This window comes from Idiotropiscis lumnitzeri, chromosome 3 (assembly GCF_059441095.1).
Source record: "Idiotropiscis lumnitzeri isolate Australia: NSW breed Sydney's pygmy pipehorse chromosome 3, RoL_Ilum_1.0, whole genome shotgun sequence".
In the NCBI taxonomy this organism is placed as follows: domain Eukaryota; kingdom Metazoa; phylum Chordata; class Actinopteri; order Syngnathiformes; family Syngnathidae; genus Idiotropiscis; species Idiotropiscis lumnitzeri.
Genome location: NC_142393.1, coordinates 13,595,952 through 13,622,215, shown reverse-complemented (window position 1 = coordinate 13,622,215; position 26,264 = coordinate 13,595,952). Strand labels below are relative to the sequence as shown.

At 41.2% G+C, this 26,264-nt stretch overlaps 1 protein-coding gene across 1 annotated transcript; it reads right to left on the bottom strand.

Moving 5' to 3' along the window:
* Positions 1-9,822: 9,822 nt before the first annotated feature.
* LOC148340024 (kinesin heavy chain-like) lies at positions 9,823-24,901 on the bottom strand. Its single transcript, XM_088289878.1, has 29 exons — positions 24,317-24,901; positions 21,367-21,454; positions 21,211-21,284; positions 20,585-20,689; positions 20,445-20,493; positions 20,303-20,358; positions 20,128-20,215; positions 18,438-18,562; positions 18,172-18,276; positions 17,938-18,086; positions 17,584-17,732; positions 17,323-17,501; positions 17,112-17,180; positions 16,831-17,037; positions 16,440-16,586; positions 16,083-16,271; positions 15,890-16,007; positions 15,501-15,562; positions 14,724-14,833; positions 14,518-14,619; positions 13,485-13,545; positions 13,307-13,378; positions 12,888-12,992; positions 12,574-12,790; positions 11,977-12,151; positions 11,780-11,859; positions 11,577-11,616; positions 10,874-10,959; positions 9,823-10,042 (listed from the first exon to the last, which is right to left on the bottom strand). The coding sequence occupies exons 1-28, from the start codon at positions 24,443-24,445 to the stop codon at positions 10,881-10,883; spliced, it is 3,129 nt and encodes a 1,042-aa protein (XP_088146004.1). The 5' UTR covers positions 24,446-24,901; the 3' UTR covers positions 9,823-10,042; positions 10,874-10,880.
* Between the last annotated feature and the right edge of the window lie 1,363 nt (positions 24,902-26,264).

Genomic DNA, 26,264 nt, shown 5'->3' with positions numbered 1-26,264 from the left:
TGTCGAATGGCGGCTGCTAAGCTGGTCAGAAAGTGACAGTGTGGCCAAACATGAGGAGAGCTGAGAGTGAGAGCGAGAGAGGGAGGGAAAGAGAGGGCGGGAGAGACCTTGTAGCCAATCCAAGTAGGTACATATTTTTTTTTCTCACTGGTACTTTTTTTTTTTTCACTCATACCTACACAGAGGCTTGTTAATGCACATGTTTGACCAGTCATTCCAACTAAAAAGCAGTACGTACAACATAAATCATTCAAGTTTAATTATATCATTTCATAATGGAATTTTTTTTTTCATATTTGCACAGCCATTTGTTGGGGTAGTAATAATAATAATAATTTGTATGGCACTTTTCGAAATACTCAAAGATGTTTTTCACACCAGGCTCTCCTACCAGGGCCAGAGGTGTCAACATATTATTTTGTAACTGGTCACAATGAACACGTAGGTTTCCCTCAGAGGGCTATGTTCAATCATATTATTATTTATAAGCAACAAAATGATGAATACATTATTGTAAAAATGGTTTTGGAAAAAAAAAGTGCTTCTAATATCTCAACATTGTTATTGGTGGTCATATGACAATTTGAAATTTTGCGAGACATTTTATCGCAAGAATCATGGAAGCTGACTCAGATGATTTTGTTTTGTCAACCACATAAAATGATTTGTCGGGCCGGTTCTTGTGTAATTTGCTTTTTGAATGAGAGAGGTTGCTCATCTAAAAGTATCATAAAATATGTTCCGATAGAGGCATGGGTCAATTCTGAACGGTCTATGAATGAAATGTTTGCGTCAACAAAAATATTTTGCGTAGTCTTTCTTTCGTCCAAAATCCAAATGCGTAACATCAGAAAAGGTTCGTTTTTTGAAGACAATCATTGTTTGAGCTGCTCAGAGAACAATTTCTTCAGGCTTTTTCTCTTTGGCGCTGCGTAAAAAGAATGTGAGACATAAAGTATCGTGGTCATGTTTTCTCGAGTTGATTGCCGCTTCAAGTTAAATGCAAGCTTGTGGTTGTTCAGTTAATTGGATATTTGGATTTATTAGACCGATAAAAACATACAGTCTATGGAACTGATAATCTGGTACCCCCATTAGCTGTGGAGCTTTTGACACACGGAGAAAAAAAAAACAATATCCAATGGGATGGAAAGGAAATAAAGCCTGAACTCTTGCATGTTTTGTTGTTTTTGTTGCTATAGCTTTTTCTTGTTGTTCTCTTATTGCTCTGGTCCTCCTCCGGCCTCTGCTAATGCACTGACTCTTCTGGGTGACATGGCAAATATGCGACGGTCACAATGGAGAGTGACGTTTGGCGTGTGTGCGCCCGCGTTTGTGCTAGCCAGAGGAGACAAGCTGTTGAATCAAGCGGACGCAATAAAGGCCTTATTGCCCTTGTCCCATTTCACCACATTCCCATCTTACATCGCCATGTCAAGTTTGTAAGCAGTACATTTGACAGGACTCTCCTCCTTGGCTTCCATCATTTCAGGACAGATTGAAAAAGGAATAAAAAAATGGATTTTCAGCAATACTAATGCAATTCCAAATAAAGGCGCAGCGACAAGAGAACGAAAAAATGAACATAAAAAGTAACGATTATGCATATACTATACCTAAGTAGGAAAAAATTACATTAAGTCAAAGAAATACGACCAATGTGTCACCAAACACGTCCATTTTGAAGTTTACCTTCAGTCATCAAACAGAGGACAAAACGTTCCTCAAGCTTCTCAGCTAAATTTGAATACATTTAAAGATATCAGAAGCTCGGAGCGCTCTCCTCCTGCCCCTACCCAGTTAGTCCTAATAGCAGTTGTGGTTCAGAAAGTATGAGCAGCAGCAGCAGCAGCGTGCGATCATATTACCCATGGCCTGTCATCTTTATGCCTTCTTCATCTTTATTCAGACTGCGTGACGTTTGAGATCAATACGTCAAAGTAAACCTGCCACTCTGCACATGACACTGACCGCATGTGTGACAATAATGTGCCTCTGTGTGTGTGCGTACGTTGCAACCTTAATGGAGCAGAGTGCTTAGAAACTGCTAATCCCAGCCAAATGATGGAACTAATGAACCTCAGGCCGGGGTAGTCTATTTTTAACTCCAAACATCCTCAGAACTTCAAGCTTGCATCTTCGAGCTCTGACTTAGCAGCTCGCACCTCATTAGCATTCCGTACGACACTTAGCATAGCTGCAGATAAATCTCCAACAGCGAGCAAGTCGAGGGTCAATTCAGAAAGTGCTTGGAACTGACAATCCGAGGACTAAATGCTTTTGCGCTGCTTTTCCTATTGCTCATGAGGAAATGAGTCAAGTTGCAATTCACCTCATTCATTCATCCGTCAGTTTTGTTTTGGACAATGATGTGAGAAGTAGTTCCGAAAGCCAGAAACCTGTTCTACACCGTGCTACCTTTGTTGGCTAAAATCAACCAAAATAAACAGATTGAAAAATGGATAATGTATACCGTTGAATTGAGATTTATCTTTTTAATTGAATTAAATTTTATTTAATTCAGAATTTTATTTTGTGCATACTCAGAATTGTGATGTCTATCGGAGAGTGTTTGAAATTCAATGTTCCTCGGAAGTCATCTCTGTCATTCAATCTTTTTTGGATGCTAGTTGATAACAAATTTTTTTTTACTTTATATCGTATTTGCACCATTTTCGTTTACTGCCTTGTACTTATATAGCGCTTTTCCACCTATTAAGGCACTCAAAGTGCTTGGCACTGATGTGTCATCTACCTACTGATGACACACCATCAGGACCAACGGGGAGTTCAGTATATTTCAACATCAAAGCCATAACCTCTAGGTTGGAAAACGAACACTCTCTCGCTGGGTCATGCCACCGGCACGGATTGTGGCGGATATTCAAAATGCACCAGATCTTCAACAAATTTTCAATCAGTGTTACTTTGAAACTGAAAAAAATCCCTCAAAGTGGAACGAATTGTTCCAATGAACTGAGCTCTAACAAGAAACATGTCGAGAAGCCATTGCAGGGACGAATCGTATATCATTGTATGGAGACCATCAAACAAGCTTAAAACGGCTACTTAGCTATTCAAACTGCATAACTCAAGGACCACAAAAAACTCAATTCAACCACACGGTCGAAAGGATAGAATGGTGGGAAAAAGACACAATTTCCACAGCATTCAGATTGAACTTAAAATACTCACAGCTTTTCAGCGCTGTCTCCTCGTGTGCGTGTAGATATATAATCAAGTGGTCAGCAGACAATAAAAAAAGAATTTCCTGGTAAAGTTCATCTGTGTGTCCGCGTTTGTGTTTTCTCCCACCAAAACAGCGGCTGCAATCCAAGCAGTAGACATTAGCAGTACAATGTGGCACCTCTCCAAACCGCCGTACTGTAATTCCTGCACGAGTAAAACACAAAATTTCCAAGCTTGAGCAACTGTGGCTGATATCTTGCCAACCGGTTTCAGTCTGTGTTATTTTAGACGAAAGAGTTCAGGTGGGGCATGCTTTGGGGTAGGCTGTGTGATGTGCTCCTTGACCTTCAGCTGTGTTGGACGCGCCTGTTCATGCTGCCACCATGAGGCACATACATATATGGACTTACTTGAGGCACACCCCTTAATTAAGCGCAGCGCTGCAACTTCTAAAGCTGAACGCAAGGCGTTCCAGCACGCAAGTCGACCTCAGGCTTGTTCAGCTTTCAAATTTTTTACCCCCCCCCAATTAGAAATAATCTAAATAGAAACAATCTGTTCTGGGGTCAAACTGTCATGAAAGTCTTCAGTCAGTGTTTTCAGTAGCATTTTAACAATCGCAACTGTCATACAAGTGTAAAAATAAGTTAACCACAGTGAATATAAAAATGTAAAAACATGACTGATGACAAAGGCGTGATGTGAAGATGCTTCACAATACTAAAGACAGTAATGTGTAAAATTAATAAATCATTACTTGCTTCTCATAATATGCAAAAAGAAAAAGCAGATGTTGGCAAAGTAGGGTTGGGATAACATCTGTATTTTTACTGTGAATATGGCAATAAACCACTTGAATGTAGAATAATTAGAAAAATATCTTTATTTTAATTTTGCTATTACTTTGCAACTAGTTGTTCATTAGTTTTTGGATAAAATAAATTGTTATCTACTGTCAAAACTTAGAAAGCGTACCTAAGTAACCCAATTTGGTAAACTGACTCAAAATGGATACTGCACACCTCACAATTGGGGAATTTGCATGTTCTCACCTTGGTTAAGTGAGTTTTGTTTTTCCTGTGGGCACTCTGGCTCTTCCAAGAACGCGGGTTAGGTTAATTAATGTGAGATTGAATGGTCATTTGTCGACAGTATATAATATGTGCCCTGTGAAGGGCTGCCAACCGGTGCAAGCTGAAGCACTCTTGTCGCCCAAAGTCAGTTGGGATAGGCATAAGCTCACTCGCGACCCCCGGGGGAATGGGGTCATTTCCGAGGACATGGAAATTCTCAGATTTGGTCCGAAAATGATATGTCTACTAAGCTTTAGGAGACGTCAGATGAGTGACACACTTGTATTGTAACGACAGCTCAGGGTTAGAAGATTTGACAGATTGAGCTCGCAGTGGGACTGAAGGAGAGCCGTCCATCTATTTTGGCCACCCAACTGACGCTGTGTAACCTCGCGACCCTGCTGGTCATAAATCATCATGAGATGTTTAGCTCTGTCAGGATCAACCAAGAAGCTGATGAGGTCGTTTAAAAAAAATGCCATGTGTGTCCCTGAGAAACAATGTTGAGACAGAACGGAACCACAGTCAAAATGAACCACATTAAAGCATGTGAAATCATCATCAAAACCTCTAAATTGAAACTGCTGTCATTCATGAGTCAAAGCGAGATGTCATGCATACCTCATGAGAGCGCAATTCAGTGAAGCACAAATGATGAACTTTTATATATTTTTTTTATAGTGGCTTCTTCTCCCAAGAGACTCAAAGCAGCCACAACAAGAGACATTGAGGGAAGAATTTGATTCAGTTATGCAAAGTAAGCAGAACTCACGACTAGACTGCGCTCTGTGTATTTTTCTTTCTTTTTCCTTTTAAATCTTCTACTATATATATATATATATATATATATATACACACACATTTATGCCCAGAGACAGGCGATGCCATAGGAGCACAAAATAGCACAGCAGCAGCCTTGTAAGTAAGCTTTCAACAGGTCGAAGAAGTGCATCAAGAGGCCAGAACATGTACACCTGCACCGAGAGAAGACAAACCAAACAAACACTCTCAGCAGCTGGCCAAACAACACACACATGCAAAAAGAAAAAAAAAATACTTAGCCTCTTATTTATAACTTCACCCTCATGGCCAAGAAAGATGCAGACAGACAGTAGCAGCTGCTTCTACCAGCGAAGTGTTCAGGTCACACAGGAGGAGCACTGAACACTTGAAGGCTTCAATTACATTGTGCTTACATGATAATAAGCAATGGAATGACACTTGGTTCATGCACATTTAAATGAAGCCCTTTACTATTTGTGAGGGATAGGGACTGAGTCCTGCCGTCAAGAGCGAAAATCTGTGAGTGATTGACACCACCTACAAAGGGTTATGAATGCCTATTTATGCCACAAGATGCCACTTAAAGCAAAAATGGTTTGGCAGATTTGCATATGCAGGGCATTTCTTTTCAATTTTTTGGACCAACATTAGTGATTGGTGTGTTTGCAAATAAACAACAACAACACTAAGATTCTACAATATGTTGCCAAAGTAATACTTTCATGGATTTGGTCTGAGCATGAAAACAGCGAAAAAGCCAGTTTTTCAGTGCATAACAGAGGATAGGTTCCAAAAGAAAACGTATGAATAAGCAACTCTGCGAATAGAAATGTTCCCTGCACTACATATGAACATATAATAGATATAATAGACTGAGATGAGAACATGGCTCATCCGTCAGGCTTAAAGTAGGACAATGTACACTGAAACAGGGGTGTGCAGAGGGTGCGGCCAATGAGCCGGTGGTCCTGGGCATCCACCTGAGGTGTGTGAGCCAGGGGAGGGCATCCATTCAGCATTGAAGCACCGCTCCGACTTATAAGTCTCTCCACAACCTTTCGTTATGTTTCTGATATCAGTCCTTATTTACTCCTCCTTACCAATATTTTCTTTGGTCAGTATTAGATATTTATTCTACCAAGTTCCAGCTCCTAAGTTTAACTATTAAACTTTTATTCATTACTTTACTCTATTACTTTTGATTTTTTTCCCAGATTGGGGCAGTGCTTTTAGTTTTAACTAAATTGTTCTATCCATCGATCTATGCATCCATCATAATGTGCACGTTAATTTACAGATGTAGGACATTAGCTCTAAAACAAACTTTACTCTAAAATTCTTACAAGAACAGAGTACTGAACAGTCCCTTAATCAGTTTCCTAAATACATTCTGCATTAACACAATACCATCGTTTTTGGTCTTACAATTACGTTATCCCAATGCTGTGCAATACGTTTCAACCTGTATATGAGACAGAAAGGAAAACAGCGCCATCTCGGGACGAACTGCTGAAATGCAGAGTCTAGCCTGCGCATGCGCAGTACAGTGCTCAAATGCGTTTTATAGGCAGGCGACCCAATACTTATGTCCACACAGTAACCTTAGCTACAATTTACATGTAAGGAGGTATATCACGTGGTGTAGCGTGAAAATGCCTCCTGAACACCAGCGTTGATTCATTTGTAACACTTTTTTATTAGTCGTTTGCAAATAAAATGTCTTAACTTATTAGAAGCTGATAGACTGAATTGAAGCAGAGTCGTACCTGGCGCCTCGCGGAGTAAATGGAGCTTGACAAACAGGTGCCGTGAGGGAACACAAAACAGATTCGACTGACTTTCTTGAAGTTTACCCGGAGACGGGGGAAGAAAAGAGGGTCGCGGGGGGACAAGGGGAGGGAGGTCGCCGTCCAAGGTCTTGCTGGTCTTCCCAGAGAGTGAACCCACAGAGTGACGAGAGCGCGCAAAAGTGCACGAGCACGGACAAGGTGACTCGAGCATAAAAGCAATACTGGAAGAAAAATGCCCCAATCTGCTGTTCTCCAACTTGCTAAATAAACTCAGACAATGTAACTCCTATGAGAACATCCTACTTGAAGCATCTCGATGGCAAAGTACTTTTGATCAAGTCTCATGATGTTCAAATTTGAATGCATTTTACTTTGTGCTTGAAAAACGAACTGTGCATTCGCGATGATGATGCTCCTCCAAATGCTGTTTACATCACCACTTCCTTTCTCGTGGGAACCACACAGAGCGGCTCATTATAAAGGAATTTCCTCTGTCCACTAGGACTGTCACTTGAACAGTTTTTCAAGACATTTGAGAATACATGATAAAGTTTTTTTACAGTCGTGTTTTATCAGGTGGCCAAGTACTTACACTCCATGATTATGTAAGCATAAATAATTGTGTAAAAATGACTCGAGTCAAAGTAGAAGTACTAATTCAACTCCTTTTCTTAAAGGGGAAGTCAACCCTAAAATGTTTTTAACAATATTTTCTATGCCGCCCCTGCTTGTCTAAACATGACATTCTGAATTTCAGAAAAATATTGTGTATGAGGAATTTGAGTTAAGCATAAAACCGACCTGTTTTTGTCAAAAATGGCTTAGTTGCTCTGGGCTCGGGTAACCACAAATCATGTCTCAGCTTCAGTTAAAACAGGGAGCGTTGCTTCTCTTTTGGGAAGAACTTCAATAAGATGCTTCCATGGGAATTGTTGACCATTCACGCGTTAAGAACCTCATTCCCTTTCTCCAAGTTTATTGAACTTTTAACGACAACACAATGGCTCACGTACAATGCGGCATATATGTATATTTACATACAGGAATCTTGCACAGTGGTTTTCATAGGATGTCAACGCTACAGTACAGGCCTACAGAAATAAATATAACAAATATTTTCGATTTTCAGTGTAACGTTCTCTTGCAGGTCACTATGTCTTAATTACAAGATGAACAATAAATAGCACATATATATCGTATATATACTGTATAGAAGATATGTTTAAACCAGACAGTGGAAGTAGCAGATGATAATAATGTACACGTCCATTTTCCTACGACATATCGTCTTCACATACGGGAGATTATATTTGAAACATGATGTCAAATAGAGGGTCTGCTTAGACAAACTGCAGGCTCTGACCAGGCTGAAGCACTATATCGCATTTCTTCATATTGAGACGTTGGCCAAAGGGTATAAGTCAAGTCTTGGTGCATGTTCATATAAATGTGTTTTCTACATGTCCTTCAATTTCTCTGTGAATAAAGTATGAATCGAAATGAGAAAATTCCGACATGCAAAAGAGCCTTATGTATAAATGTGCATCATTTTGGTGTGTTCTTTCATTGAGAGACTGAGCTAAATCCACATGCATCTGTTCACTTATAACGTGCAGCGTTCTTCTCTCCTGATTGGCTGGTCAGGATTTACGACAGAAGAAGCACAGCGTGACTTGTAATACAACAAACACGCTTCTGTTGGTCCAAACCAGACTGGTGACTGCTCAGCTGGGGACTTCCTTGCAAATGTTCTCTCAGCATTGGACTTTCCCCGGTTCTCAATTAAAGATTGAAACGCCAAATAAGAATAAAGTTCTGGGACGCGCTTCCAATTCAATCGTCAGCTATTTAGAATTTTCCAATGAATTTACATTGATGATGAAAATTTGTTTCTGAAATTCTCCTGAACAGTAAACACTAAACATTGTGCATATCAGCAGCAGCAAATGTACACTACAATGGCAACAAACGGAAGCATTACAATATTAAAGCACATAAATGATTTACCGGTCTGATCTTCTCTTGCCCTTTTCGAGTGGGGTGCTTGAGTGTGATTACTTGACATAGCACGTGATGACAACAACCCAGACGTCTACTTTAAACAAAGCAATGGTACAAGAATAGGGATGACAAGAAGCGCTCCTCGGAGGGATTTGCACTGTAGGTCTTAATCCGGCAAATGCAATTTCGTGCCTATCACGATCACCTTCCCAAATTACCATATGCAATAACAACGTGCTTACATTTAACAAAATGCAAACCACATATAAACAAGAAAGCAAAAACAGTACATTGGTTTCGAGACTTTGTTTGGATAAACACGTCTGTGTAAGTCATCAACTGGCATATTTCGATGATGTCAGATTTGTAAAGAATATCTGATTATTTTATTTACGCTGTTGTCATCCATTCACATATCTTTTTTGTGTGTGTGTGTGTGTGTACGATTGAGGGCTAATGCAGACCTGAAGATATCCGATTCCATCAGTTTTAGTTTTTTTTCTGCTTACACTGACATGCGTATCCAAACCAGGCCACATGGGAGACAAAATTCCGAATTTGGTCAGTGATGCCATATAGCGCAAAACCAACCTTTCCCTTTCTGTTCTCTGTTGAGCTCAATAGGACGGTTGACTCCAGACTGGAATCACAACACATGCAAATATTTGGAAGCTAACCCGCTAAGTGACATGCATGCTGTGTGTTTGTTGGTATGTGGAGGACTTGTGTTAGGTGCAGGCATTCTGGACACTGTGGTTCTATTTAGGACTAAGGCCTACCGCATGAGGCCCTTTAAGAAGACGACGTGTGGAGGGGGAAGTTAGACATTAATACTAAAACGATGCTGGTCAAAAATCTCAACTAGAGTATAAACCACTACTTTTTTTTTTTGCAAGAGTCAAGAGTCCAAAATATTCCAGGGGGATCTTGTATAGCTGAGGAACTGCGGCATTTTTTTTATTTTTTTTTATTTACAAAAATTTGACTTAATTGCCGGTCGCATGAGTAACGAAGTAAATGGGTGGTGCTAGGAGAAGGAAGAGGTGGAGCTTTATCTACTTAAAAGACTACAAAGCTATAGATCACCATCGTCATCATCTTCATTGGCGATGCGATGGAGGATCGGTGAGGAAGGCTGCATGCAGACTTGGTCGGATCGAGGGTGCGGGAGAGGCTCTTCGGACATGTACAGTGTTTGGTCATCACCTGGGGAGCGAATGGCAAAAATGACAATGAATAAAATCAGATGATTCCTGGAACAAATTGACCAATGTCTGCATGCACATTTTAGACACCCCTCTGGGGCGTGTGCAACCGATTCATCATGTAGACTCGGGTCGGGCTGTCGGGTTAAATGAGCACTGTGACTGGCTGTTAGTAGCGAATCAATGCACTGGACAAGAAGGGGAAGTGACGAAAGCGGAAAAACAGCAGAAAATCCTCTATGGACATAACGTCTGGCAGGACAGAAGCGCGCGAAGACGAAGTAATAACTCACATTCACGAAAGACCGCCGTTATTCAAAATCAATGTCAAAGAATCGCCACTGATGGCATGGAGGGGTACTCCTTCTCACGCATGCAAAGAAGGGCCGGAGTAGTTGGCGTATCCATCGGCTTTTGCGATGTGTTCTTCGGTCATTTTTTTCGAGTCTGAAGTACCGACTTCTAGACCGACGCAACAGTTGGCCACGACGGCCGACGTCGGATTGGTGTGTAAAGAGAGGCCTCAAATTGAACCAATGGCCAACCTTTCGCAGCGGGCCCCATCTCTTAAAGCTAACACAAATACTAAGAAAAATGTTTGGTTAAAATAAGTTCACATCAAAAAGTGTATTTTAATTAAAAAAAATGCTCCTGAGTGGTAAAACTATTTAAAAAAAAAAAACTATATGGTCTCCCTTTTGCTTAGATATTCACATATTGTGGGTGGGTCTCGAAAATATACCCCATGATTTGTAATCCTGCTCTAAAATGGTGAATCCCTCAGAATTGAAATGAAATTTATCTATCGTGTCAAAGGTCTGCATCTTGTTACCTTGGTATTAACTTGCAGCCGTCTCCTGGTGAACCACGAAGTGTCGATTTGAATCGTCCACCTCGCCGCCGCAGTGCACGTCACTCCTGCTTATGAACACGCAAACACTCAACGAAACAACACCTCCTGCACTGGACCACTTGCTCGATGCACACTTGTCACTAATTAAACAATGCTCAGTTTTGGCTGACATTTTGGTGACTTCATTTGCCGACAGGCTGCGAGGAGTACTCCGGCTGCCTTCCACATTTGCATTTTTGTCAACTAAAGACTAAATTGTGAGGATTTAGCTCAGTGGTACAGAATTTAACTGCAAGTCAAGAGGTTTGTGTTTCAGTTCTGGATCCCCCCCGTCATACTCTTGACGATTTCCCCATTAAGGAACCAATAAACGTCATAAGGTTTATCTTAAATCATCCATTGATGGGAGTGGGAATGTTTGTTTGTCTATATGTCTCATTCCAAAGTGTACTCCGCCTTTCCCCCAAAATCAGCTGGGATAGGCTCTGGCTAACTATGGAATATTGGATGGATGGCATTTTGCACATGAAGGTCAAAAATATTAGAAACAACTACCAGTCTGGTGACAAAAAGTTCTACATCACTGCAAACCACAATAAAGAAGAGACAGTGTCACTCAAAACGGAGCATTATTGTCTTTGTATAAGCGGAATTATCGTATCAGCTCAGTATCCTTCCTCACCTGTTGTCATTGATGTCTCTTGTGTCACTGATGCTGTTTCCTGTTGGGAACAGAAAAGTAGGTTAACACAATTCCTGCTTTCATAAGAATGGGATTTGCAGATTTTTAATGGGCGGGGAGCATCCACATGATGGAAATTCAACACCTCAACATTTAACGGAACTCGCCTTAAAATTTGCTGGGCTATTTAGTGGCATGCTCACCATTGTCAATGTTAAGTGGGAAGGATTCCAGAATGTCTCCACTGTATCTGCCTGCTCTGTAGCCCAATGCTGTGGAAACTCTGCACAACAAAAAAAAGGGAGAATCAGGATAAATCCGTTCCAAGCCCAAATGTAGTGAACAAAACCGGACTTAATTGGTGAAAAAGTGGTCGGGACAAAATATTTTTAAAACCCACGTGTTGCTCTGAACAGAGTTGGGGTTGCAGTTGATGCTCGCGGAGTTGTTTGGCGTCATGTTGCTCTGAAAGACGGCGTTGCTGTAGGTGTTGGCGTGCTCAGTGGCCCGGATGTACGAGTAGAACGGGTTGCTGGGAGAGCAGACGGGCATTTGCTTCGGCCTCACGGGCTTGGCTGGGGATGAAATGAGTATGATGGTCATCAAAATGCTTTACTTGCTCCACACATGTCATTGTTTCAATTGCTATTTCTCTCTGCGCGTCAATATTGAACTTCTAATAAGATTTGAGCACATTTTTTGAATTCATAAGTGTGTGTCAAACTTGTAGTCCTTTGCATTAATCAGACTCAAAAAGCAGTTCTTAGTTTTAAAAAGGTTACAGACACTTGCTGTATGCTCCTCCCACCTTAGATTGCTCACATAACGAAATATGGACATAACTAGAGGCAGCCTTTCTACACACTACTGCGCGTAACCTGAAAAGTTTGTAAAAAGGGTTGTTTGTAACTTCAAGGTTCTACTATGCCTGTTTTTGTAAATATTTAAGATCTTAGAGAGATGCATCTCGGTTCTCATCTAACTCTAGAACCATTACCGATCTGCGCAGCATGAGGGCGTCGCAGGGCGTTTTTTGTCCTCATGGCGTCTTTTATGCGGTCGACTTCCTGCTGGTAGCGACGGCGGTCAATCATGGCGCCCTCCTTGGCGTCCCTCAGTGCAGTCTCCAGGGCCTTAACTCTCTCAGCAGTAGACCGAAGACGTTTCTCCAGCTTTGGAAGCTCACAGCGCAGATCTGCATTGTCACGAACCAGCTGGAGGGATGTGAGCAAAACGGAGACAAACTCGAGTGCTACCCCTTGTCACTTGATGGATGTAGAATTAGAAACGATGCGCTACACGTGTTGTCACCTGTTTGTGAACCTTTGTAAGTTGGTCCAGGTTATTCTCAAGAAAGGAAATCTTCTGCTTTTGGGTGCAAGACCCCCCGCTATCATCAGGTTCCATTTCGGAACTCTGTAAATTGGAGTGTTCATGGAAGAAAGCAAAATTTAGTCTACCTTAAGTAAACTTCTCAACATAATGGAGCTGAAATGTTTCCTCATTTATTAATGTTTCATTCAAGGTCCGAAACGGTCGCAAGCCGTTTGCCGACAAATTTTAATGGTCTAAAACAGTTTTTCTTCTCCCAAAGAAATGTTGAAGATGTTCAAAATTTGATGGCAACAAGAAAAACAGTTTGCAACTATTAAAACTGTTTGAGAATGTCTGGCAACCGTCATTGCAACTGACTCAGTGAGGTACGGCTTTAAGAGAGTATGTAGACTTACTTTTTTAACCCGCGACGTGAGGTCCTGTACAAACAGCTTGCGGAGGTTGTGAAGGGTCTGGAGCTCGCGGGCCTAAGGCAAAGACGTGTGAAAAAAAAAAAAAAAAGGTTAGATGGCTGAACTTTATTATGAGATTCCAGAAAGGACAAACAAAGTTGGTGGTTTGAGGTTTACTCACGACAGTCTCCTCCAGACCCTTCAGGTCCTGTTTGGTCTGCTCGTGGCGCTCGTGCAGGAAACTGGCAGTAAGAGGAAAAATATGATTACATACATTATTTAAAAACAAAATAAGATGTTGCAGTAAATAACAACCAGAGATCTTTTTTGTTGAGATCAAGACTAATATTATGGTCAAGTATAATTATTGTATATATATAAAAAAAAAAAAGAAACCTCATCAGCATCATGCAAGCGGAACTTCAGAAAACCACAACACAAGCAGAACTCTGACTTTAGCCCAATTAGTAATGGAAATAGAAAGAATGCATCCCGATGCCACACTTTCGTCATCATAGACGTTCCAAATATTTTGGTTTAGCTTTGTTAGTTTACAGTAGAAAGATAAATATTCAGAAATGTAGGAGTTGTTTGTTTTAAGTCATATTTTAGCAACATGGCTCTTTATAGGCCGGGGAAGCATATTTCTTTCAACTTTCTCATGGGATTAAGCTTTAAAAATAAGGAATAAGAAATTCAGTACTGTTCTATGAACTTAGTTTTTATTTTCAAAAAAAGTATGCTATATCATTTGTAAAAACGTTAAAGGGAAAAAAATGTTAATTGACTAATGCAATGGACTCCAATCATTTTCTGGGGTTAATTATAATGTAATAACAAATGGGAAAGAAATCCCAACACAAGTAATTATTGTTAACAGAAAAACTTGAGCAATGAGTGACGTCCAGTAGCAAGTGTAGGTTATTTACTCATCTGCAGGGGAGGGCAATGTTTTTATTTATGCAATTAAAACAGACTAAAAAGGAGTATTGTGGAGGAGCTAGATGTTGTGGATGAGGCACAGCTTCCATTCCACTACTTTAAATTACACAAAACGTCCTGTTTTCATACATGTTCTGGATTCTTATTTTCTACATATTTGCCCTCCAAACTATTAAAGTTCCAAGTTTCCACTTTGCTCAGAATAAACCTTGTTAACACTCATTAGTGTTCTCGCACACATTCAGTGCAGTACAATTTGAAAGTTGACTTACGAGAGCTCCTCCAGGCGTTCGCTCTTGGTGCTGTCCTGACTCTTCAGGCGTTCAAAGTCAGAGCGAACCTGAGCCAGCTCCAGCTGCATCTTGGAATTGCGACTGGACATGACACATCTTCTATTAATGTCACGTTCTATTATTCATGACAAGCATATGTGCATTAATAGTGAAAGCCATATTTTGGATATTAAGAGTGTACAGACTCAGTGAGTTCGTCGATAAGCCTCTGCTTCTCATTGATCTCATCACGCAGACGTGCCAGCTGCTTGTGATGGAGGCCGCGGTGAGACTCGCCCTGCTGGCGGGGGATTTTCTGCAGAGTTTCATATTCAATTTGAAGTAAACAGAGCGCATCATTCACCTTTCAACCATTTGTGCAAAAAAAAAAAATAATAACTTAATTAATAAAATACTGTATGATGGAAAGCATATTTATCATGTGATAATAATTTTTTGTCCAACACTACTATAATATACAACTGAATTTTAGAAAACATGCCGATTTCCTCAGATAACCTAACATTGAAATGAATATTTAAAAGGGACATATGAAAAGTTGACTAAATGTATCCGTATACAAATAGTTGGGTCTGAGCCGTGGCTGTCGACCCATCAATTGTAAAACTAAACAAGGTCAATCTCATTTTTTTAAAATGTGTCTGTGAACGAGCCATTTCCAATTAGTCAAATTGGGATAGCACAATGAAAAGTTGCTGAACAGGCAATCTTGAGTACCCATTAGATTCGTTTCAACAGTCCGGCTGGTCGTCATGGTAACAAAAGCTGTATATGGAATTTGTATGAGACAGATACGCCCCATCGTCACCCCAAAAAAAATTCAACCAAGATATTGTAACTGTACTGTAGTCTCTATCCTTACTGGATATACTCTTTTAAATTTGGGAAAAAATGCTTTAGTGTGTTATTTCTCCTTAAATGTTAGATATAAAAGACTCCATGAAGTTGGTACATTTTTTTACCTTCACATTTCCATCTTCGGTCTCTCCCTTTTCTCCATCTTTCTCCTCCAGTAGAGAATTATCTTGTAGAAGAGGAGAAACGCGGAAAGAGTTTGGGCAAAGAACACACGCAAACACACCAATAAAATAATATTTTTATGTGTATAGTAACCATGCAATCATTAATTATATATTAAGTACTGAAAAAAGATGGACTGGAATTAGCCCGTTAAGATGCTTATATGGTTATCAAATCCAATTAGATGAATGTATAGTTTACCGGCCATGCACGTTGTGTTGTGATAAGTATGGATCAGGAAGTGAAATAAAAAGACAAATGGGAGAATACAGCCCTGAGTGTTAAAGAATTCTTTCGTCTGTCTACATCATGTTGTGACACTGAGCATTACCTTGGTCTTGCAGCTTGGCCAACTCTTCACTCAGAGAGTCGTGACTCTCCTCCAGCAGCCTCTTCTTGTGCTCCACGCTCTGCATGTACTCAGTCAGGGAGCGGATTTTAGCTTCATGCTGCAATGCGGAGTTATCCTTATCACCAGTTACATGATACCCATGGCAGAAACTTCTTCGAATGTAGGACCTCACCTGAGAAATGAGAAGGTGGCAAGAGGAGAGCTCCCTCCCAGTCTCCTCCATCTTACGGTGGCACTCCAGCTGCATGTTCTCCAATTGCCGGCAACGTTTCACCATGCTCTTCACCTCCGATTTGATCTTGCTGATGTAGAGGCGAGCCACCGTGAATTCCTCCTCGATGGCGCCGCTGATCTCCACCGGCTGAGCATAGGAGGAAACATAGCTGTCAGGTGTCATCCATCCATTTTATTACAGATGTTTATTTTATTAATAATGTCTGATATTTGCATTCAGGATTTGGGGGATGCAGGGATACCTTTCAAGTTACACAAAAAGTCAATTCATCCATCTATCCAAACTCCAACTCACCAGCTTGATTTCGCCATTGCCCACAATGGAGCTGAACTCGCTCAGGTCCCTCATCAGCCCATTGAGGACGTCGGCGATTCGCTTCCTTTGCTGACCGCTCACTTCTTGCATACGAGATAGCTCCGCCTCCAACTCCATCAGACTCGCCTGGTTCACACAGCCCAGATTAGGGGTCAGAATTTAACGACATGATATGACCCATCTGTAACGGTAATCTAAGAAAATCAAACTACAACAACTCATCAAATGTGATTGAACTGCATTTGTGCTGTCTGCACAAAGGCCAGTGTGTTTCTTTTACGACCTTAACAAATTTGCATGGAAATACTCATTTTATTTCTTTACGACATATTTACAGCATATTTCCGTCACATCACACTCTTGAACATACCATTTTCTGGGCTAGCTGGTCAGCCAGCAGTTGGTTTTGCAGACCTTTCTCCTCCACCTCCTGGCTCTTTTGATCATAGTTGATGGCCAGCTCCTCCAGAGCCTGCAGCACCTCCTTCACCTCTGCCTTAGCGCAGTCGCTTTCCACCTGCAGCCTGCCGAGCTCCGCCTGCACCTTGTCGCCATCCCCGCGCGAAGACGCCAAGAGCTGCCGGTAAAGATGACGCACGTGAGAACGAAAACACTTTGTGTGCACGTCTGCATGTGTGAGTTGGGGTGTACCTCATCCTGATCCAACATTTGCTGCTTCAGTTTCTCCACCAGCTGACACTGCAGGTTGATCTCATCATCCTGTACACATCACAGCTCCGTGACGACACCTACCGATACGTCCATCCATTCTATTGCTATAACATTTTATTCTGTTCAGGGATTATCAAGTGCGGCTTATCGATGTGATAGAGAGGGAATTACAAAGAATGCGAAATCCTACCTTGTCATCCAGCTGCTTGTACAGTTTGCGGATCTCCTCTTCGTATTTCTGGCGCTCCTCCTCGGAAATACGCACCACAATGGAAGAGGTGTCATTATCCAGGATGGGCCGCTCTTCCACCGACTCAAAACGGGTCACACTCTCCGGTTGGGACCTCTCCGTCTCAGGTACATCCTCGCCTGGAAGATGTGTCACAGACGTACAGAGGGTCATTATCCTTCAAAGAATGTTCATTTGGTTGTAGGCTTTAATTTTCCTAACCATTCCTCCAGCGGTTGAGCTCAGTCTCCAGCTTTTGGATGCTGTCCTTCAAAGTCTTGTTCTTCTCCTTCTCCTTCTCGTACTTCCTCTTCCACTGCTCAGCTGTCAGCTCCAAGTTGATGGAGGCCGTGTTTCGAATAGTCTTAGCGCTGCGCAACGAAAAGCAATCAGATAACGGGTGAGTAGAAATGAATAAATAATGTCTAGGTAAGATGAAGAATTAAGATTCAGGGACAACAAAGGGATGAAGTCCAACTGATGATTAACGACTAAACTGATTTGAAGTGTGTCCCAATTTTTTAGGAAGGATTTTACAGTGAAAAAAAACCAAAGAGATAATCCATATAGGCATACCGTTGTCCAAACATCAGCGTGGACTTCGTCTCGGCGTCGTTATAGCTGGAGGGTGAGCAGCAAATGAACATGGTGGTGCGGCAATTCCCACCGAGAGAGTCCTGCAGGATGCGGGTCATTTTACTGTCACGGTATGGCACGTGGCTTTTCTGGGAGAGAAGAAGATAGGCACGCCACCGTTGGATACGAGGTAGAGGAAACGTGGGAAGTCAAGTCCTGCGAGTGAAAACTCACGGTGCCCTCGGCCAAGGCCGAGATGACATTTCCCAGGGCTGACAGAGACTTGTTGATGTTTTTGGCCTCATCTAGTACGGCGCCTGCAGCTCCCGTCTTGCTGACCTGGTGCACAGGGCGGATGGTCACAAGTCAAACACATGTGCAACACTTGACATTTTCCAATGTTAGTTCATACATGTTTTACACTCCCTGATGAGCTAAGGGGTGAGGTATCTGCCACTATTCTTTGGCTTGGACACCATTGGTGTTGATTTTTAGCCCACCTTCTCGCTTCCTGCCAGGTCCACCAGATAGAGTTTGCCACAAAGCTTCTGCTCGGTCTCCACATGCTCCTGCTTGATGTTGATCAGGAAGATGCTGTGGCTGCGAGAGCTGTGCTCATTCATGTCTGTGCAAATACACAACACCATTTTTAATATATATCAATCCGCAGAGTCGACATCAATGCAGAGACTGCCCTTCTCCCACTCCCTTCTCTTAAAGGCAGAGGGAAGCCGGTGGTGGCGAAGCTAAAATTGTTCCCTCTTGAGTGAACCAGACTCGAAGATACTTGAACGCCATCCCCAATCCTTTGAGGGAATAATAGGAATAACTGTTGCAGGTGGAGAATTAGGGAATTTCATAGTGGCTTTTGGAGAGAGGCCAGTTGGCTTTGGAACACTGCTAAGGTGCCCTTGTGCAATGCACCAAACCCCTCCCACCAAGCTCTCTCACTCTGACAAGGACAGTACCTCAGTGGAAAAGGAATCTATCAGATACAACTACTAAAAATGAAAGGCTCTAGATCAGGCATGGGCAAACTACGGTCCGGGGGCCACATGCGGCCTGTTAAACGTTTTAATCTGGCCCGCCGAACTTTAAAAACATTAAATTAATAAACCTTGTTAATGTTTTATTTTCTAAATACTGTGGTTTTTCAAAGACATATATATTGTTGTATTGCTTTTGTTCACTTTCATTTCAAATTAAATGTATTTTTTTTCTCCGATGAGGTGAGGTTACCAAAATAACTCCATCCTTCTGCTCCTGGTCCGGCCCCTCAGTCAAATTTTAGAACCCATTGAGGCCCGTCAATCAAAAAGTTTGCCCACCATTGCTCTAGATATTCAATAACAAAACATACGCTAGCTAACTTGGCCCAATGGTCTGCTTTAGATGCCCGAAGTCATCTGGGATACGCAAAATGCTTCCCAGTGACCCTGAACGGGATAAGTGTATGGAAATATGATGTGGCTTCGGAATGCAATTGTGGTATTTCATAGATATTCAAAAATTACCCTGAATGCTTATGACCTGTGAGAAAACAAGCAGATACTTAAAGCGAGTGAGTCAGAAGGAACTGTTTACATGAAATAGACTCATCAAATCTCAGCTGTAAATGCGACAAGGTGACCTCATCATGCAGAGGACCGGCAGGGCAATCTGACTATCTCTTCCCAAAATCAACGTTCAGGTTTCAGAACGCAGAACGCTGTCCTTGCAGCACAATGAGTCAGCATGAAAAGGCTGCAATGGCGACAATGGTGCACCTAAGCAAGCTTTGTAATGCGTCTGCGCTATCAGCTGTTCCATGCAGAGACTGTGTTGTCATGGCAACACGGTCTTCTCATCCACTCAACGTTCTTACCGTTTTCTAACACACAAAGCCATGTAATCCATAAAGTACACACACAATCCCTTGGCCCGAATCAGAGAGTGTACATCATCCTGGCGGTTTTTGGGTGAGTCATCACAGTTCCTCAAACGAGACACATAAACAGTTAATACTAAATGACAAGCGATGATTGGATTGGATCACGTGACTCAAAGAGAACACATGGCATTTGCTGACAATACTGGTGTAGTTAGAATGTGTGGTTGTGTAACAGTGTTAAATACTGTGGAGGTAGACAAATACATCATCATTACTTTGGTCTTTCGGTAGATAAGCAATTTGCTCCACAAGAGACTTACTGGTAACAGCGACATGGCGGTTTGATTTGCCCTCGTCAATCACATCCATCACCTCGTCCGGGCTGGAGACAAAGCGCTCAGTGCACCCCTGAGGATTGGAAACCAGGTTGAACATTTAATGGATGATCGCGGCATGAGTCATGTATTCCGAGTACAAAGCATTACTGTCACACACCTTGACATACGGCACACGGTTCTTATCCTCGTGGACAGACAGGTTGGTCTTTGTCACTAAAAAAAAAAAAAAAAAAAGGATTTCCAAATGATAAAATACTTAATAAATAAATATTCACAGAATATTTAGTTTAGGCACTCACCATCCAGCAAGTCACGGATTTTGTCCATGTAGATTTCAAAATATGAAACCTTTTAGAGACAAAGTAAGAGAAAAGGTTGTGCACAATGAGCAAAAAATACATAAAGATAAAATCAATCCATCAGATGGCAAGTTTAAAACCTTGATGTGGAATTCCAGGTTTTCATCCATGGCGAAGATGTGATTGAAGATGTCCTCGGCGATGCGAGGGATGATGCCCATCTGGTGAGGGTCGTGCAGTTTGCCCTGGAACAGAAAGACACATTGTCAAATGGACACACCGTAACGACTTCAACTTTAACTTGCGAATGAATTACTTATGAACGCTCAAGAGCGCACGCTGCACTGAAATGCTGATGAATTAATAACATCTCAAATTATTCATTTTCATCGCAATTTGTTCAGCATGTAAATTTGTAAACCAAACTCTTGTGTTGTATCCTAGAACATAGGAACATTTTGTCTTATGTATGTAACACAATTGATTAATAAAAATCATTTTAATTCATCTTCGTACATTGAACATTTAATTCTCAGGCATCGCCTTGTTTTTAACTCAAATTAAACGTGAAAATATCTTCTTAAACATAAATAACAACTATTTTTTCAAATGAAATCAAAGTAAATAATTGGACTGAACAATTAGTGTGATTTTTTCCCTCAAAATTGCAATTGCTATTTAATATAAGATTTTTTTCAAGGTCTTTTTCAAATGAATTTTTCAATAAATAAATGCAGTCATAATAAAAGAGCTGTGATAACTGTACCTCCATGGTGTGAGTCTTGCCAGAAGAGGTTTGTCCATATGCAAAGATGGTGCCATTGTAGCCACCCAGCACATCTAGAAGCGTAGAAAAATGACATAACACGGCGATGTGAGGACACACAATCCACTCATGTTAAATTGGTTATTGGATGCGCACCCTTTACAATCTGCTTAGCACAGGTGTTGTACACTTGCTCCTGGGTGGTGTTGGTTGGAAACACTCGATCAAATACGTAGGACTTGCCCTGCAAACAGGAAACATGCATAATATGGCACTGGTCATGAAATGTTTATTTGTCAGCTGTTACAAACATATAATGTCATTGTCTGGTCAATTTCATATTTTTTTTCACAAATCAATACGATTGCTTTGTTCCAATGTAGTCTGTTACCGCATTTTTTTACACATTATTAACCAATTTGAAGTGTGGAAAATAGCCTGAGGACAAATCAAACAACTTTCCCGAATGTTCCACTGTCTGAGAAGAGTTGTCAAACTCCACCTCTTTACTCAATCAGAGGGAGCCATGCAGCATTTTGTCACCTCAAGATTTAAAGTGGATATTTTTTTTAGACAATGAGTGAAAATATATCCGATACATTTGAGTAAGCCAATTTTGTTAAAAGTTGGGTATCTTTAATTGTTTGTTGCCTGTGGAAGCATCAGCCAGAGTCCATTTCCGCCAATGAGACAGCCGATTTCGCTCATTACTTTTGCATTGCATGGCGCTTAGTTTTGAAATGGAGTTTGGGGAGATTATGCAACCACAGTTGTTTCCTTTCGGGCAATATTAAAGCCTTTTTGTATTGTTGCAGAGGGCTGTTGCGAGAGCTGACTCTGATGCGGCTGGCCGGTGTCCTTGCCATGTCTATAACATTTTGTGGTCATTTTTTTTTTTTTGCATATCAAATTAGCGGTTGAAGTTTATTGCTTGGGGTAGGTGTTGTGTTGATGTTGGTGCACAACGGTATATGTTAGCATTATATGGTGTAATAACAATTTGAAAGGCGTGGTGTGTGGTAACTCAAACAATCATTAATTGATGGCGGGATGGGAAACTGGCGGCCGACAGGCCAGATGGGGCCCCCAACCACACGCTGAGTGGCACATGATTAACTCTTTCAATACTCGGAGATTAGCAATATACGGGTTTTGAAAGGCCATGTAAAAAAAAAAAAAAAAAAAAATCATGAATACATTCATGATTTTTTTTTAAACCAGATACATCAATTCATTGAAAAAATTATCAATAGATTAATTGATTATGAAAAGAATTCTTAATTGCAGCCCTGAAACAAAGCATGCACAACAAAATGGATACAGTGGCCTGACTGCCTTCCTCAATTTCCTGGTCCATCGTTGGCATTACATTGCATTTTCGGCATGATGGGGCAACGTGTTAGAACAGATCAGTTGTGAATGCTGATGTGTGTGCGGATTTGATGAAAAAAGTTCATTGAAAAATCTAATTCATGAATCTCCCGGAAATTAGGCATATTGTTGTTTAAAGATGGTGGGAAACCTATTGTAAAATGAATTTTAAGGATTTTCTATGGTTGAGAGCAAAATGACTGTGCCAACACGATTTAATTTGACTTCATTTTAACCTGTTACTATATAATTTGAGGACTATGATCATTTATTATGACCAGAATTATTTTTTTAACTTTAGCCACCTCCGTAGGGGTAAGAAGTTGATTCAAATAGTGGCCAGTATTTGACGAGTCATGGACATGACAAATATCCTCTCATCCTATGGCCAAGAGGTTGGCAGTCCATCACAGGGCACATACATTGAAGACAAACAACCATTCACACTCACACCAACGGACAATCTATGTTTTTTGGGGATGGGGGAGGAAGACGGAGTATAGAACATGCAAACTCCACAGAGGAAGGCCGGAACCGACCCTGAACCTCAGCCCGATTGAAGGCGTGCAAACTACTACCATGCTACCCAACGTAAAATAAGTAGCTGCATAGAGATGCGTACGAATGCTTTTGTTGAAACTAGCCCCATTAAAAAGAATAAATGTGTGGCACGGGGACAAGAGCCTCAGCGCAGACAAAGGCAAGCGGCTAAACCGCATAGTGTCATGCTCCAACGTGGCACACAAGGCAACTCAATGAGGACAGGTGCTTTTAGCAGAGTGACTCAATAAAAAATTAAAAATAGAGAATTATTATGAATCAGGCACTTGGGAGGAGCTACAACAAGGGAGGAGAAACCAGGTCAGTCACTAATGTGCAGGCTGGCGAATTATTGATCCTAGCCACTTTCAGACTCCATTATTGCTTACTACAGAGCAGCGTCTTCTCTTCTCGCTCAGTTCTAGAGTGATGTGTGTGATGCTCATAAAACAATACAAAAAAACATGTCGAAGTAGTAAAGAAAAACATATTTTATAGTTTGCTTGACTACTGCTTTTGAATGAGCATTTTAGTTACATTCATTCAACATCCAGAATTAAAATTGCTGTCATGTCTTATTTTGCAGATTCGATCACTGAAGACACTGATCGATCTGCAAATTGTGACAATTGCGCCATTATGACCAAACGTCTGTCTAAAGTCTCATTAAAATACAGAAAACGATGAGACAGGCCTTTTAAAAGTGTTAAAAACTTGAATCATACGGTAAATTACGGACAATTAATCAACTGTTGGATTGAAGTATCATTTACGAGTTGATTTTATATTGAAGAATGTTGTTCAATGCGGCATTGTTATTTTAAGATTCTTGACAACAGTTGTTTTAACAATAAAACATTCAAATCGGAAAGAAAGAATATAGCTGACAAAACCGTGCCTTCTTTAGTTAAACAATTAATCAATTATACAAAATAGACGAGACTGTTATTGGATGGGAACTGAACCAGAGCATCAAAGTCAGCTTAATGTAAACATGCACACATTTTTTTCTTGAACTTGAATTGTGTTGCCCAGACAAAATGTCCACACAAAGATAACTACAGGATGTCAATAGTTGCCGCACAAGAACACACGTTATTAAGGCCCAAAGCAATGATTAATTAATGAGGGGCCCTGCGCGCATAACAAGGCGACTCCCTTTTCTGTGTGTTGATTGGTTTTATTTTGTGCTTACCCCGACAGAGACCGTGTCATCTCCTTGGAATTTGGGCAGGAAGAGGTCCCCTCGAATGATTTCGGACTGGTTGAGAGGACGAAAGCGACACAGCACTTTTATGTTGCACTCGGCTGGGACGTCGGCCATGGCGCAGATTGGAGGAGGAGGATGAAGAGGATGAGGAGTGGGGGAAGCTGACGAGGATGCTGGTGGCGGCCTGGAGCCGATGCGTCGGCAAAAGAACACAATAAAAGACACGACGAGACGAGACGAATATCGCTCCTTTTTCTTCCAAGGAGGTTGCAAAGAAGCTTGGGCTGGTCTTTCTTTTTTCTCGACTAGTTCAGCGTCGAAAAGGCAAAAGGAGCTCGCGGCGTTTGCGTGTCGCAGTGAGCGGGGACGGCGCTAATTAGTCGTCAAAACACCAAACGACCGGCCTACATTATTAAACAAACAGATGAAAATGTGCCCTCCGCTTCTCTGGAAGAGATGTACGTTGTCGTGTGGTTGCCGTTTCTCTCTCTTGGGTGCGTCAGGCCGGCTGAAGGTGAGCGATGCTGTTGGAAGGGCAGTGAGGTACAAGGCTACAACAGCGCCCCCTGTCGGAGGATCCGCGAAGGGCGTGGCCTGCATCCTCGTTAAAGTGGTACCCACAGGCATTCATACGGATTAAGCGATTTGACCATAGACACGTACGTCGACATCGGCGCCATATTGGATTGGGAAAAGTGGATAATCAGCCGCGATAAATCATAGACCAAGAAAAAGACTGGAAAATTGTAATTTTCTTGGAATGTTGTCGAATCTATCTTTCGGAAAAGGGGGCCTGTTCTTTTTGTAACTTTTGTCATTTGTAAACAATGGGCACTGATGCTTACAGGGTGCAGAAATTAATTGAATATCACTGAGTTGAATTGAAAACAACGAATCCGCCCCAAAATAAATAAACATCCAATATAAACAGTGGATGAATCAAATCATCTACCCTCTTTTCTCAATCACTTTGCCAATGTGAAATTACACGTAAAGGTTTGTTTACTAGTAGTGCAATCAGAGTTTTTTTTCCACCTTAGGGTACAAGTGACGAATGTCTATTCATTTGCTTCTTGGAGGTTGTTTCACAAACATATACTGCAGGGAATTACGACCAACATTAACCTTTTGATTTTATTTGGCCACTCTAACATCATTTGGTGAAGACAATTTGCAGACTTTGAGTCTGACACAATTATAATACATTATTATAACATTAAGAACCACAGTAATGTGTGTATGTGTGTGTTTGGAGGGGGTGAATGAGAAGCATTGACTTTGTTATGGTCAGTCCATTGACTTGCATTAGTTATGGACAGGTCTGCCACATCCAATATGGTGGATTCGCTTGCGTATTACAGCAACTGACCAATCCATTCAGGGCAGTATCTAAATAAGTGTCTAATATCCCTATGGTGGTACCCACCTCGTCACCACGGCCCAGCATCCTTCTTCATGCAACGGCGGCAGCGCCTCTTCATCCTCGGGAGAAATTTGACAACACGACCAGCAGGCGGGATGATTCAGCGTCTCGTCATCAGCATTCACCCTGGAGCCTTGACTTATTTTAGGCCAAATGAAGTATCACAAAATTGTTTGTAAGACAAAAAAAAACAAGAATGAAAAATACTACCCAGGAGTAAATTTAAACTATGACATTTGTAACATATCGTTCACCACATCAATCTGAGGTTAGGCTCCTTTCTTTTAAACAGGGCATGAATGTATATTTTTTTTAAACGTAAAATAATAATGTTATGGCAGTTTGTGTCATTCATGGTAGGTGAGTGTTAAATGAGTGGACCCCTGGAAATTGGGGGGAAAAAACAACAAAAAATGATTTGAATTGAAAAACCATGGGTTTCAGAGACCACATTTAAGAATAACTTGGGTTATATTTGGTGCTATACAGAGTGACTGGATAATGGCACCC

Bases quoted from the DNA above. Each gene is read 5' to 3' on its own strand.
- LOC148340024 (XM_088289878.1), bottom strand. From the start codon at position 24,445: ATGGCCGACGTCCCAGCCGAGTGCAACATAAAAGTGCTGTGTCGCTTT. The intron at 13,379-13,484 runs GTGAGTAAACCT...TCTTTGCCTTAG, and splicing joins AGGGTCTGGAGGAGACTGTC to GCCCGCGAGCTCCAGACCCT. The intron at 12,152-12,573 runs GTAATGGTTCTA...TTTCATCCCCAG, and splicing joins CCCTCATGCTGCGCAGATCG to CCAAGCCCGTGAGGCCGAAG.